At 39.7% G+C, this 14,706-nt stretch overlaps 1 protein-coding gene across 11 annotated transcripts in view; it reads left to right on the top strand.

Annotated features, from left to right (window-relative positions):
* Positions 1 to 6,311: 6,311 nt before the first annotated feature.
* crppa (CDP-L-ribitol pyrophosphorylase A) overlaps positions 6,312 to 14,706 on the top strand; it is a 326,889-nt gene continuing 318,494 nt past the window's right edge. For 3 of the 11 annotated variants that reach the window (XM_069913764.1, XM_069913765.1, XM_069913766.1), the window contains exons 1-2: positions 6,315 to 6,874; positions 14,402 to 14,681. In XM_069913764.1, the coding sequence (XP_069769865.1) occupies positions 6,654 to 6,874; positions 14,402 to 14,681 (501 nt within the window). In that variant the 5' untranslated portion in view covers positions 6,315 to 6,653. Of the gene's footprint in view, positions 7,040 to 14,401; positions 14,682 to 14,706 lie in introns of all 11 variants that reach the window. The other 8 variants (XM_069913760.1, XM_069913770.1, XM_069913768.1 and 5 more) reach the window with 6 other exon arrangements.

The raw sequence follows: 14,706 nt of genomic DNA, 5'->3' as shown, positions 1-14,706 counted from the left end.
TACTGCTCCACTCATTCCTTGCTTGCATCTGTTCTCACTGCCTGTTCACTCTTCCCACTTACTGTCCCTCCATTGCTCCACTGACTTCCCTTGCTATTCTCTGCCTGGTCATTACTCCATTCAGTGTCCCATCACTGTCCCACAGATTGTTACATTGCTGCTCAGTTTTGCCCTTCAGTGCATCATGTGCTGTTCCACTGGCCACCAAATCATTATTCCTCTCACTCATCTTGTTGCACTATTTGCTGTCCTCTTGCTGTGGCATTCATGGTCTCCTCTTTGGTCCACTCACTGATCTCTAGCATTGCTCACTGCTCGTCATCATGTCACTCACTGTTCAACTCATTGTCCCATTCACTACCTCCTTGCTGCTCTGCTCACACTGTTCTTTTTGCTCCATTACGTGTTTAGTGCTTCATGACTACCTCTCCCGCACACCTGCCCCCTTACTTTTGCAGACACTGCTGAGATGCACGGATCTGAGTGTTCTCATGTATGGTTTTCAGTTTCACTGACAGTAATGAAAAAGCCTGTCTGTCTTTTCTGAGGATAAGGCTTTGGGCATGTTTTCAGGAGTGGACCAATTTCTTTGGCTTGGCTTCGCGGACGAAGATTGATGGAGGGGTAATGTCCATGTCAGCTGCAGGCTCGTTTGTGGCTGACAAGTCCGATGCGGGACAGGCAGACACGGTTGCAACGGTTGCAAGGGAAAATTGGTTGGTTGGGGTTAGGTGTTGGGTTTTTCCTCCATTGTCTTTTGTCAGTGAGGTGGGCTCTGCGGTCTTCTTCAAAGGAGGTTGCTGCCCCCCGAACTGTGAGGCGCCAAGATGCACGGTTTGAGGCGATATCAGCCCACTGGCGGTGGTCAATGTGGCAGGCATCAAGAGATTTCTTTAGGCAGTCCTTGTACCTCTTTTTTGGTGCACCTCTGTCACGGTGGCCAGTGATGAATAATTAGCGTAATGGTTAGTGCAATACTGTTACAATGCCAGCGATTGCGACCAGGGTTCAAATCCCACACTGTCTGTAAGGAGTTTGTATGTTCTCGCTGCGACTGCATGGGTTTTACCCAGGGGATCCAGTTTCTTCCCACCCTTCAAAACATACTGGAAGTTGTAGATCAGGGTTTGACTGGGTGGCACGGGCTTGTGGGCCAAAAGGGCCTGTTACCATGCTGTATGTCTAAATTTAAATTTAAAATTTAACAACCAAAACAGATGTACATTGTGCCCTTTTTTAAAAAAACAGAAAAACCAATACACAGACACAACTGTTCACATAACCCTCAGATACATGTCTAGACACCCCACCCAACCTTGGTACATTTGCTGATAGTATCATCATATATTACCAATTGTACTGGCACAACCAACTCACAGTCTTTTAGTCTGTCAGCACTCGTAATTCAGAGAAAAAAATGCCATTTGTGGAAAAGAATTCCAGTGGACCTTCTTAATGTGTATTTGATTTTCCCCAGTTTAATAAAGAAATTGATATCCTTAATCAATTGTGTTGTAGCGTGTGCGCTATGCAAAGTATGGAGCAAGAATGACACACACACAGTCAAGTTGAGGTCAAAGACTGATTTATTGCTCTGCCAGCTCTGTTATATTCATTCCCTGCCTCTGACGCCAGGAGTGATGTCATCCTAGTGCTGACCTTTGACTTCCTGCCATGCAGGAGGTCATGTGGGATGACAGCTGTTGGTCCCTGCGGGGCACTTGCGATCGCTGCGTTCGCCGGCCTTTTTGTGAGCTGGGTCATGGCTCATTTTGCAGGCTGCTTCACGACCTCTCCCCAGAACTGGCGATCGGCGTGTCACTTTAGGTGGCCTACCTCCGCGTCATGAGGGCTGCTTCTTGACTGGCTGGCTAATGTCTACATGGGCTGGGTTCAAGCAGTAGAGCCTGGCCATCAGGGCTGCTTTTAAGTGTCTGTGGAACCGCTCCACCAACTTGTTGGCCTGCAGTTGCTATGCCATGGTATAGTGGAGTTGGGTTCCCAAAAGTTTGGCTAGTGCCTCCTAGAGTCCCAAGGTAAATTGCGCTCCCCTGTCAGAGGTGAGATGTCCCAGGTCTTCGAACCTGGACATCCAGGTGTTGATTAGTGCCCTGGCCCAGGGCTTCGTGGTCATGTCGGCCATTGGGACCGCCTCCAGACACATGGGAAACCCAACTCCATATCACCTGCGGGCCAACCGTATAAAAGTTAAAACCTCATGTTTTTGCTTCTTAGTAATTTTATACCTATCCCTTTAAGGATAAGTTTTGTTTGTACTGTTACCATAGTTACTATGACATCAGATTCGAAGTTTGCTTTCTCATTCTTCGGAGAATCACGAAAGGGACCTGAGCTCGAAATACTTTTCTTTGAATTCATCTTAATAATTTCTTATCATTGTAAATACCATTTTCTACCATCTGTACGTTCCAAGTTATCTTCTGATACCTTTTGTACATAACCCTTGGTTATCATGTCCAACATGACATTGGTATATTCCAAATAAAAGGAAGAATTTCTTTTAAATTTTCTCTTCAAATTCAGCATATGCTATTTTGCAAATATTTTATTGTCTGGCCTAGAAATTTCTCTTCTTCAAAGGTTATGCTCTACAGCACACATGTCAAACTCAGGCCCGCGGGCCAAATTTGGCCCGTGATATAATTATATTTGGCTCGCAAGATCATATCAAATATATATTAGAGCTGGCCCGCTGGCCGCCACGCCAGTATAGCACATGCACAGCTAATACTACAAATCCCAGAATGCTTTGCAAATGCGTTGGCGCCGGCCCGTCAGCCCGCTAATCGCCCCCACCTCCTCTCTTTACTTTCATTAGCATCTGCGACCTGTCGCCTAACTCACATGTAATAAACCCCTTATGAAAAACGGCCAAACGAAAGACAGAAAACAGGACCTTTCAAGACAGGTGGGAGGCAAACTCTGACCCCAGAGTTTGAAGAACTTCCATCTAAGAAGAGATGCATCAGAGTAAATCACAGTGTAAGCTTGGATTTTCATTGAAGTTGTTATTTTTTTGACTTGTTGGCTTGTGAAAAAAATACATTTAAAAGGAGCTTAAAGGCTATAGAGAAATATTATTTATTGAATATTTTATTTCTCATTTGTTAATGCTTCTTCTGGAAAGAGTTTAACCAAAACTATTATTAAACATTTATTTTAATAAGAAAAAGTTTAACATTACATATGTTGAAAGAAGAGAAAACATGTTGAAAATTTTCAATAAATATTTAGTTTGGCCCACGACTTAGTCCAAGTTTTTAATTTTGGCCCTCTGTGAATTTGAGTTTGACACCCCAGCTCTACAGTAATGACCAACATATTTAAGTTTGTTTTAATTTGCAGAGGATTTCCCATTTAAAATGTCTCTCATTGTCCACCTTTTGGTTTTAAACTTTACATTGTGGCAGAAAAATCCTTCAAGAGTCTTGATCTCCAAGAATGGTTGTTCTCTATTTTTCTGAATCTTCCTGTTCATAAAACCTTTGATTAGAATCAAAAGTAGGCTTTAAAGCCTCTGATGTTTTTTCCCCATCTACCTCATCAACAATCTCCATTTCTTTTGATTCTCTTGGCGTCTAATTTGAGATACTATTTTCATTAATATACCATTGTGTCGATACTCTTGCAAAACAGTAATCCCCTCAAAGGGATTTAGACCAATAATTAGATGAAAACTCAAGAATTGGGAAACAAACATCAAGATAGTTACAAACATTCATTTTACGACAGACAGAGCTAAAAAGGTATGACAGGCACAGCATATTCTTCATATTAAAAGTGTCCTGGACGGTGAACCTGTGACTTCAATATTGTGATTACAAGAGCAGGACAGAGGTTCAGTATCTTAAAGTGATGCATCAAGCCCTTTCTAACATCTAAAAGCACAAACAAGATGTCCAATGGAATACCTTTCTCTGCCTGGATGAGTGCAGTTCTAACAAAAATCTAAAAGCTCGGCATTGTCCAGTACAAGGTAGCTGCTTCATTGTCATCAAGCCCATCAGCTTCAACATTTATATTCCCTCCACTGCAGTGCAATTGGTGTGTCTCATATGCAAAGTACATGCCAGTTGCTCACCTAGTTCCTACCAAACTAGCGATCTCCACCATTGACCTCAAGCCATTAAAATGCAAGGGTACCAACAGTCTTATCCTTGGTGGCGAGGGCGATCGAGCAGATGGTGGGGTGGACCCTTAATCTTAGGGAATGAGCCATGCTCGGGTGAATGAAGCTCTTGGAGCTGCCACTGTCCAACAGGCACTTTGGTACCTGCCCGTTGATTCACATGTCCATCATCGAGCGCCCGAGATCGTGGGGGATGTCCTTGGTCAGCGTGGTGGCGGCCAGGACCACCTCGGAGTCGGAGTCGTCACTATCCGGAGGGATGGGGAGTGTCGATAGGGAGGCCTGGTCATCGCTCGTGTTGACCATGTCTACATCGGTCATGAGGTGCAGCGTGCGGTAGCTGATGGCCTCCGGAGACAGGGGGAGCATCGGTAGGATGGTCTTGTCATAGCCCGTGTTGACCACGTTACCGTTGGTTGCTGGGTGCGGCGTGCGGCAGCTGATGTGTGGCGGTACATTACCCCATGAAGGTTCTCCTCTTAATCATACATTGCCCTGACTTGAAAATATATAGTCCAAAAGTTAACTTTTGTTTTTAAAGATAATATAATAGAGCTTCTGAAGTAACAATGGTGCCACACAACCAAAACAGACATTTCAATATCAATTTGGGATGGCAATTGATACTAGATTCACCAAAGATTTCCTGTCTGTTCTATATATAAATGTCTCAAACAAATTATTTACAACATTCTTTACAATCTTTCACAATTGAGAGATTCATAAGTTATTAATTTTCTGCCATGTTGGTTGAGGTATTACTCCACACCAACTCAAACATTTCAAGTTTTCTTTAAATAACTACGAGCTTTTGTGCACAAGTGCTTTAACTTTTGTTTTTAAAGATAATATAATAGAGCTTCTGAAGCAACAATGGTGCCACACAACCAAAACAGACATTTCAATCACTGTTGATTCAACCATTGTCTTGGCCAGCCTTTCTCAAGGGGACAGGGTCAGCACCAGATCGAGTGATAGGAGAAGGCTCTGCGGGAAGGGGCACAGCACGACAGTCATAAACTTGTTCAGCGGGTAGGTGGGGGGGGGGGGGGGGGCGGGGTGTGTGCTTGCGGCAGTGTACCTGCCTGGGTGGGGCACAGTCTGGCAGTCGGTTAGAAGGGGGAGGTGCTTGTGGTGACTGAGCTGCTGAGCGGACGTAAACCTCAGGTGATGCTCGTTGCATGCTAGTGATGCAGGAAGGGAGCTGGTCTGATGGCGGATGATGGCCGCTAGCGAATGTAGGCACAGCCCCTCGCACAGCCCCAAATGTTCCCCCCCCCAACTTGGGGCCAACCATGATTGGGGGCCATAGCACATTTTTTTGAATATTTCATTAAAAAGCATGATACACACACTAAAAACAATTAATACATATAATCCAAAAAAAAATCTAAATCAAACAACTCCCCCTACTACCCCTCTCCTCCCATGTAAACTCTCCCACCCAATGCCAACTCACCCATTTCCCATGAAAAGAAAAAAAGAAAGAAAAAGTAAACCAGAACAACATAATTAATTGACTACCATGGATTAGAGTAACACAACTATGAGGCCGGAGAATTCAAAATTTTAAACCCATATAATCCAAATAGGGGTTCCAAGTTTTACGATAAACACAGAGTTATCATGCAAATTGTGTTTTTTTCCCCCCCCCCAATGGAATACAAGATCTCAGTTCCATATGCCATCTATTATTCCAAATAATCACTAAACACTTTCTGGCTGCAACCAATGCTGATCTCAAAAATGCAATTTGAAATCTAGTTCATCTTAATTCTAAACTCAATTTCTTAATATGACCCAACAAAAATACTGATGGATCTCATATAAATTTCACTTTAAAAATAACTTCTCAAAAATCCTGAAGTCGCTTCCAGATATTTTCACCTTTGATTTTTTTTAAACAGAGCCGTCGGAAAAGAAGTATGGAAGAAAGGAAAACTTGACTGCTAAACTTTGACCAGCAGACTGGGGATGGGGGAAAAGTCGAAAAGATTGAGACTGGTTGGCTTCAACCAACACCAGGAGAGAGAAGAAAATCTTATGACAATCTTCAAAACAGCAGAAATTCTCATTGACACACTTTCCCATTTTTTTAACCCTAAATTACAGAAGGGTCAGGCGGTGGGATTAAATCACTGCTGCAGACTTGCGTGGGAACACAGCGCAATTCCACCGAGGGCAAGGCGAGCAGGACGAACAGTTGCAGCATTTTCTGGCAGTGCCAGCCTAAGACCAGAATATTTTCCAGTATCACCACTTCTTTATTCGTGAAAACTATTTATTTGTTTAAATACAAGATTCCCGTGCAACTGGAGGGCCAGATATTGACACGATTGGTCAAGGAGCCGTTCCTCCAGTCTGTGCCTGGCGGCTGTCAATCATCGCCAGCGAACAGCTGAGTCCATCGTCGGGAGCGAGTGCGGCCGGAACGTTTCCTTGGGAGACTCGCAAAGTTTTGATAAGCACAACTTGACAACGCGGCGTTTCTAACCCAATACCGATGGCGTGGTCGGCCAGAGAGTCGCTCCGGCACCGGCCTTTGGTTGGCAAACTATCCGGCCAGAAGGAGCAGGCCCGCGGAAGCCGGGAGCTCAATTTCTCCGTGGCAGCTGTGCTGCCTGCAGGCGGCAGCGGGGAGAGGATGGGCTCCGCCACGCCGAAGCAGTTCTGCCGCCTTATGCAGAGACCGCTCCTCAGCCTCACCCTGGAAGCTTTGGAGAAGTAAGTGAGAGCGTTTGGAGACCGCACGCCCAGCCCTGGAGGTTGACCTCACTGGGAGGCCACAGCCCAACAAGGAAACAGACCCGGCTTGCGTTTCACGGAAGTCCCCTCTGTTGACGCAGTCCAGTCAATGGAGGATTTGGTTGCACAGCAGCTGCTTGTCAAGTATGAAATGCTTGAGTTCTGAAATGGAATGGGTGATGCAGAGTGTGCTGCTGACTTGGAGGCATTCTGAAAGTTACTTTCTCCATTCCATCCAATTCTGAACCTGTGCTTATTCTCGAAAGTTATTGTTCCACTGTTCACAGCTGCCTGAGCCCTCCAGTGGGTGCTTGGCCATTGACTACCCCTACTAGTCTGCGATCTGCCAAGACTATTAGGGGTAGGGTTGAGTGGAGTTATTTGGTGACAGCCCATCTCTGGATTCCATTCAGGTCAGTTTGACGTGCTGGCAACTGTTAGACTGGGGTGAAGCCAGGGGTTTAACCTTGAATGGTTATTAACAGGTGTATTCCAAGTTGGACATGATTTGGGACTTGACAAAGTCGATTGGTATCATCTAATTCGATGGCAACAGGTTTGCTTCATGGCCACAGACGGAGGCATTCATGAAAGACATCACCTGGGCTTAAAAGTATATGACTCTTGCAGGTGTGGACAGTATCTGCAAATATTTCAACTTTATTTCACTACAAGTAGATGAAACGGTGTTCTTTGGTCTACAGTGCAAACATGGAAACATATACACACACACACAGAAAAGTACAGGAGATCTACACACGCATATACATGATATCACACACATGCATATACATGATATCACACACATGCATATACATGATATCACACACATGCATATACATGATATCACACACATGCATATACATGATATCACACACATGCATATACATGATATCACACACATGCATATACATGATATCACACACATGCATATACATGATATCACACACACACACACACACACACACACAGAGTTCTGAAATAACCCTTTTAATTTTGTTTGGGACATGAACAAAAGAACAGCAATGGAAAATTCACCAGACAATGGTAAATTCAAAATAATAGTTTTTATTAAACTATTAATAACATAACATTTCTAACTTGTCTCTAAACTTAACCTAACTATGCACAAACGTAAATGTATGTGTGAAAGTCATTTTTAAAAAACTTCAACATCATTTTAGTCTTGCTTGAAGGTCTTAAATTTTCAGTTCAGAAATAATTATAAAGTGCTTTTAAACATCATATCTTCAGACTTCTTTAAACTCACAATTCTTTCCATGAGCTGTCCTTGAGATGTATTCTTCAAGCAGAAGTGACCTTATTCTGAGCCACCAATGTACCTCCTGTGAAAAGGGGAACACAATTTCTATCTTCCCAGGATCAAATCTTCTTTTGAATGAAGACTTTGAAATCTGCATTCCAAACAAAACAGCCCTCTTTATCTTAAAGAGACAGTCAGAAATAGATGTCTTTTGTAATCTACTTATTCTGTGTCTCCCCCCACCCCCCCCCCCCTTTTCTTAGAAGTAACACATATTTGGTTGTTGTAGTTTAAAATTTTTTTTTGAGTTTAACATAATCCATATACAAGATACTAATAAAGCAAAGCAAAATATTAACATGTACATAACAAAATTCAATGCACAATATGACAAAATTAATATTCCATTCCTTATTAAATGTGAATATCTATTAAAATTATTATACATATAAATCAGTTAAATGCTATTATAACAAATTGCATTAAAACTTAATAAAATCATAAAAAAAGGATATTATCCAGGATAATCATAATTAAACCTTATAAATCCATTTATCTACTAATACTAATCACACCCCTCCCTCTAATCAAGGTTATAAGAGAAATACAAAGATGGATCAAGTCACGTCCTCCAGAAGATGGACGGACTAGAGCCTCCAAGTCATCTAAAACTGCTAATTATGATAGTATTGTTTTCTATAAATAGGGGCCCATACCTTTTAAAACTGTAACTTTTTATCTTTAATATTATACCTAATTTTCTCTAAGCTTAGATATGATAATGCATCGTGTAACCATTGTGCATGAGTCAGTGAGAGTTCATCTTTCCATTTCATTAAAGCTGCTTGTCTGGCTATCATGTGCTGGATGAACCTATTTCTCAGGATAAAATCTCTATATCGATCTCTTCTATGCAGTCTGGTAAATCTCCAGGTCTAGATGGATTTCCTGCAGAATTTTATAAATGTTTTTCTATATGCCTTGTGCCTCATCTAAGCTCTGTGTTTGAAGAATTGTTTAAGGAAGGAATGTTTCCCTCATCTTTTTATGAGGCTAGTATTTCTTTTATTTTGGAAAAAAAAGGGAAAGAAGCAACAGAATGTGCTTCTTATAGACCAATTTCATTGATATGATTTTGCCTTAAGTGTTGGCATATAGGTTAGCAAATATTATAATAACAATTATTAACTGACCATACAGGTTTTAGTAAAAACTTATTCTTACTATAACAAATATCGAGTATTGATTACAATATATTTGCCCTCTACCCATGTGACGGAAAGTGTTCTTTCATTAGATGCTGAAAAAGTATTTGATTGGGTTGAATTTTTATATTAAAGAAATTTAATTTTAGTCCAGATTGAAATATATTTATGCCAAATGGCTTCTATCCGTTCTAATTTACAACAGTCGAAAAAGTTTAGGCTATTTAGGGGAACACAAGGATGTCCATTCAGTCCTTTATTGTTTGATATAATACTAGCTTTTCGAGAATCAAGAGCATTTAAAGGATTAATTAGAAATGGAATTGAACATAAAGTATCTCTATATGGATGATTTATTGCTTTTCATTTCAAATCTGGAGGTTTCTAAACAAATATATTAAGTATGTTCTGTCAGTTTGGACAATTTTCAGGATATAAAATAAATTTACATAAGAGTAAACTTTTACCTTTAAAAGGAACTCTCTATATATTCTAAATTATAGTTTAGAATAGTTAATGATCAATTTTGATATTTATGAATTACTATTACAAAAAGTTATAGGAAACTTAAAATATTATGATGGGCATGGTCACTGCCTTCAATTACAATGATTGAACATATTAATTCAATTAAAATTAACATTCTACCTAAATTTTTGTATCTTTTTTAAGCCTTACCAATTTTTATTCCTAAATCCTTTTTTTAAAAAAATAATTCGATTCAGTTATTTCTTCTTGTATATGGCAAGGAAAACAATAATGAATAAGTAAAGCCCATCTTCAGAAAACTATTATGAATGGGGGAATGTTACTTTCAAATTTTTGATTTTATTATTAGGAAATTAATTTACTGTTTACTTTTATTATTAAAATTCAATAAATTAGCAAGTCACCCTTCTTGGGCAGAAATGGACTGAACTTTTCTAAGAAATCATCTATGTTGGCACTTTTAGGTTCTGCTTTACCCATTTCATTTTCTGAATTGACACATAATCTGATTAAAGAATTAGATTGAGAATATGGGCTCAATTTAGGAAATGTTTTGGTTATAATATTTTTTTCTGTGGCTAATTCTATTATAGATAACTATCTTCTCCTGCCTTCAGTATCAGATGAAGGCTTTAAGGAATGGTACAGATTTGGTAATAAAATTTTAATTTTTATTCAGAATAACTTTGCTTCTTTTAAACAATTGTCAGTTAAATTTAAGATTTCTAAAATAATTTTTTTAGATATTTGCAAGTTAGGAATTTTGTTCAGTCTAAATTGAACGCTTTTCCTCGAATTGCAGATTCAAATATTCTTGTTGGACTTTTTGATCTACGGTTTGTTCAAAGAGGACTGATATCATGTATTTATATTGATTTATTGGATTTAAGATTAATCCCAATAGCTAAGATTAAAAATGATCGGGAGCATGATCTTAATATAACTTTTTTTTGGATGAGGATTGGTATTCCACTCTTTGATTAATGAATCTTCATTTTGTGCAAGGTACTGTTTATTAAAATTTAAAGTGATGCACAGAATACACGTCTAAATTCAAATGATTTCTATGCTGATATCGATCCATTTTGTAAAAAGTTTAAAATTTTTGAAGCCTCACTGATTTGTATGTTTTTGAAGTGTCCTAAATTAGGAAGATGTTGGCAGAATATTTTTCATTCTTTGCCTACTATTTTTAAGATTAAATTAGATTCATGCCCTTTAACTGTCCTGTTTGGTTTTTCGTGTAAACCAGATAAACTTTTATCGGCATCTCAAAGAAAGTTTTAGCCTTTAGTACTTTGGTTACTGTAATTCAACCCTGTCTTCCGCAAGATTCCAACTCCTATGTGTGTTTCAGGGTTTTGACTTCTGAAACTGATCCAAAAATGTCTGAATTTGATAATATAGTTCTCCAAATCATGTGACAGTTCTTGGAAACCACATGATTATTAGTTTTATTTTTACCAAACTTGTTGCCTTTTTTAAAACCATTCCATAACAACCTCTGACCTCATCTCTGTTTAAGAGGCTTAAATGGTTTGGTTTAAAAACAGAAAGCTTCCTTCAGCAGCTCTTATTGAGTACTTAGATACTTCAGTTTTTAACAAAGCAAACACTCCATTCTTCTTGAATAATTAAGACCCATTTTAGACACCGTAACTCCAAGGATGAACTCTTCTCTAAGTACAACGGTCCTCTGTAAATGTTCTGTGACCTGTGTGTGTAACCAACCCACAACAAACCAAAGACATATAAGAAATATAGCTTTAACATTATTCTAAATATTAATATTAACAGATTCATTACAACACACCCATATACACACGTGTGTGTCTGTGTGTGTGTGCTTGTGTGTGTGTGTGTGTATACTTGTGTGTGTATATACTTGTGTGTGTATACTTGTGTGTGTGTATATACTTGTGTGTGTGTATACTTGTGTATACTTGTGTGTGTGTGTGTGTGTGTATATATATTATACACAGTATATATATGCATGTGCATAAACAGTATATGTGTGTATACATACATGTCTATATATATACATATATAGGTGTGAGTGCACATATGTATCCATGTGCATGTATATGTATGTGTGATTTTTAAAATATATACTGTATATGCATGCATACATACACACATGTATACTGTGTGTATATTTCCATAAATCTTCGTCCGCGAAGCCAAGCCAAAGAAGAAAATATACATATATATAATATACACACACATGTACACTAGATACATACTGTATATACACATATATGGTATATATACACATGTATTGTATACACATACTGTACATACATACATACACACACACCTCTCTTCTGGCAAGACTCGAAGAGGGGGACTGCATCGACATCAGCAAGAATTAGTGCACCAATGTCTCTGATGTGAAGATGTTCTGCTCTGCAAGGATAGAGTACCTGTTGGTGAAATGCCTAGAGAATTTTCGTCATGCTGATTGTCACAGTTTATGTTGATGTTGTATCATTGGAGCTAATAATGTTAACCATGTCAACATGACAACTGTTGTACCACAGTTTAAACAGTATGTCCACTTCGCCACCAGAGAAGAGTATACCCTAGACCTAATGAACACCAATGTCCCTGGTGCATACAAGGCTGCCCCTTGCCCCCATATTGGTTACTTGGATCACATATACATTCTACTAACCATGGCATACAGACTGCTGGTAAAACAAATAGGTTTTAAAGCAGCCATCATTATCTCAGTACCAAAGAGACTGACATTAACAGGCCTCATTGATTACTGCTCAGTGATACTGACCTCCACCATTATGAAATGCTTCGAGCATCTGGTGACCTCTCAGAGCCAATGGACCCATTACAATTAGCCTACAGATGGAACAGTTCCATTGATGATGCTATAGCCTTGTCCTTCCATTCTGTCCTGACCCATCTGGAGAATGAAGCATCATATATCAGACTGCTGTTCATTGACTTCAGCTCAACATTTAATACAAACTTACCCCAGAGGCTGGTCTCGTTGGGACTCAAAACCCCTTTCTATAATTCGATTCTGTACTTCCTCATGGAAAGACAATAGTCTGTCCAGGTTAGCAGCGTATCATCGAGCACCATCACGTTGAGCACTGGTGCATCTCAGGGCTGTGTGCTCAGACCGCTCCTGTTCACAATTCCGACCCACCACTGCAACTGCCAGATCCAGCTCCAACAGAGATCCAGCTCCAACACATTTGCAAATGACATGTCTGTAGTTGGCCTCATCAGCAACAATAATGTGTCCCCCTACAGAGAACAGGTGGAAAATCTCATGAAATGGTGCAAGAATAATCAAGTCTCAAGGTGAATAAGACGAAGGAGATTATTATGGGCTTCAGAGGACCAGGAATGACCAACTTGAACTACACATTAATAGCTCGGTAGTGGAGAGACTAAAGAGCACTTAGGAAGTGACCTATCCGAGACACAAAACATCTTCTCACTTGTCAAGAGGCACAACAGTGATTGAGGCGAGCAAGGCTACCTGCCACCATTATATCAATTTTCTACAGGTGCTCTAACGAGAGCATCCTGTCTGGCTGTGTCATAGTGTGGTACGATTGCTGTTGAGTATTGGATCAGAGGTCTATCCACTGGATCATAAAAGCGGAAGTGAGGATCACTGGAGTCTCCCTGTGCTGCCCCCCCACCCCCCACCCCACCCCTCCAGGCCATCGATGTGATTTACTGGAATTGTTGTTCAAAGAGAGCTTGTAAAATTAGAACTACTACCGTCAGGAAAGAGAGAAGTATTAGAGCCAGACCCACCAGGCTGAGGAACAGTTTTCTTTCCACAGGTGGAGAAACTGCTGAATGAGTGATGAATTGCTTCAACTGTGTGTGCAAGTCTCAGAAATGATCTTAATACTGCTCCAAGTGTCATGTATAAAATCAGGTGAACACCCTTTTAAGGATTGCTTAATATGTCTCATGTTGCTGAAGTGTTGCTCCAGAAGGAAGCTTTTGGAAAGAAAGTGGTTGTAAGGATGCCTCCTAGCTCTGGATGCTGTTTAATGAATGAAGTGCCTTTGTAGATTGATTAAAAAAATTACTACTCATCCAATGCTTTTAAGAATGCATTGGGGAGATCCTGAGATAATTCCTTATTTGTTTAGAAAAAGTTGGACCTTCTTTTTCCCATACAAGTTGTTGAAAATATCAAAATTGTCTATCTAAATGTACAATGTACCCAAATATTTATGAAAAAAAATTACTGTCAATAGATCTTGAACACAATAAATTGCAGGATTGATATATGGAGCCCTGAATTTTTTGATGTCCATAAGCAGGCTAATGCTGTAACAAGGCTTATATAAAGTGCAATAACCATTTCTGAAACTAACAATAAGAGTGGCTAATTTAATGGTCCCCATCAATATTCCAAGAACTGTTGAAAAGAAAATGGTTTCTAATTATCCACACAATTAATCGGATATTGATCTTATTTTTGACTTGTTCAGTCATGATAACATATTTGCAGTTTCATTTTATTTAAATATAGTTTTGTTATGTTTTGTTTTGTAGAGTTCATTGGATAAAAGAAATTGTGGTCGTAGTGTCTCAGCAGAACTTTGAATTGATGAATTCTATAATAGACCAATACGGCCACTCACGGACAACAGTTGTTGTAGGAGGGCTGACTCGTCATCAGTCAATTTTTAATGGACTTAAAGAATTTGTGAAAAATCAGCCTTCTCAGTTGTGGCTGGAGAAACCTGAAGTGGTAATTGTCCATGATGCAGTGAGACCATTTGTGGAAGAAGATATCCTCTACAGAGTGGCCTCTGCAGCAAAAGACCATGGGGTAAGTGTAAAAGTACTGAGATGTA

The sequence above is a fragment of the Narcine bancroftii genome, chromosome 1 (assembly GCF_036971445.1).
Source record: "Narcine bancroftii isolate sNarBan1 chromosome 1, sNarBan1.hap1, whole genome shotgun sequence".
Lineage (NCBI taxonomy): Eukaryota > Metazoa > Chordata > Chondrichthyes > Torpediniformes > Narcinidae > Narcine > Narcine bancroftii.
This window is presented reverse-complemented; position numbering and strand designations above follow the sequence as displayed.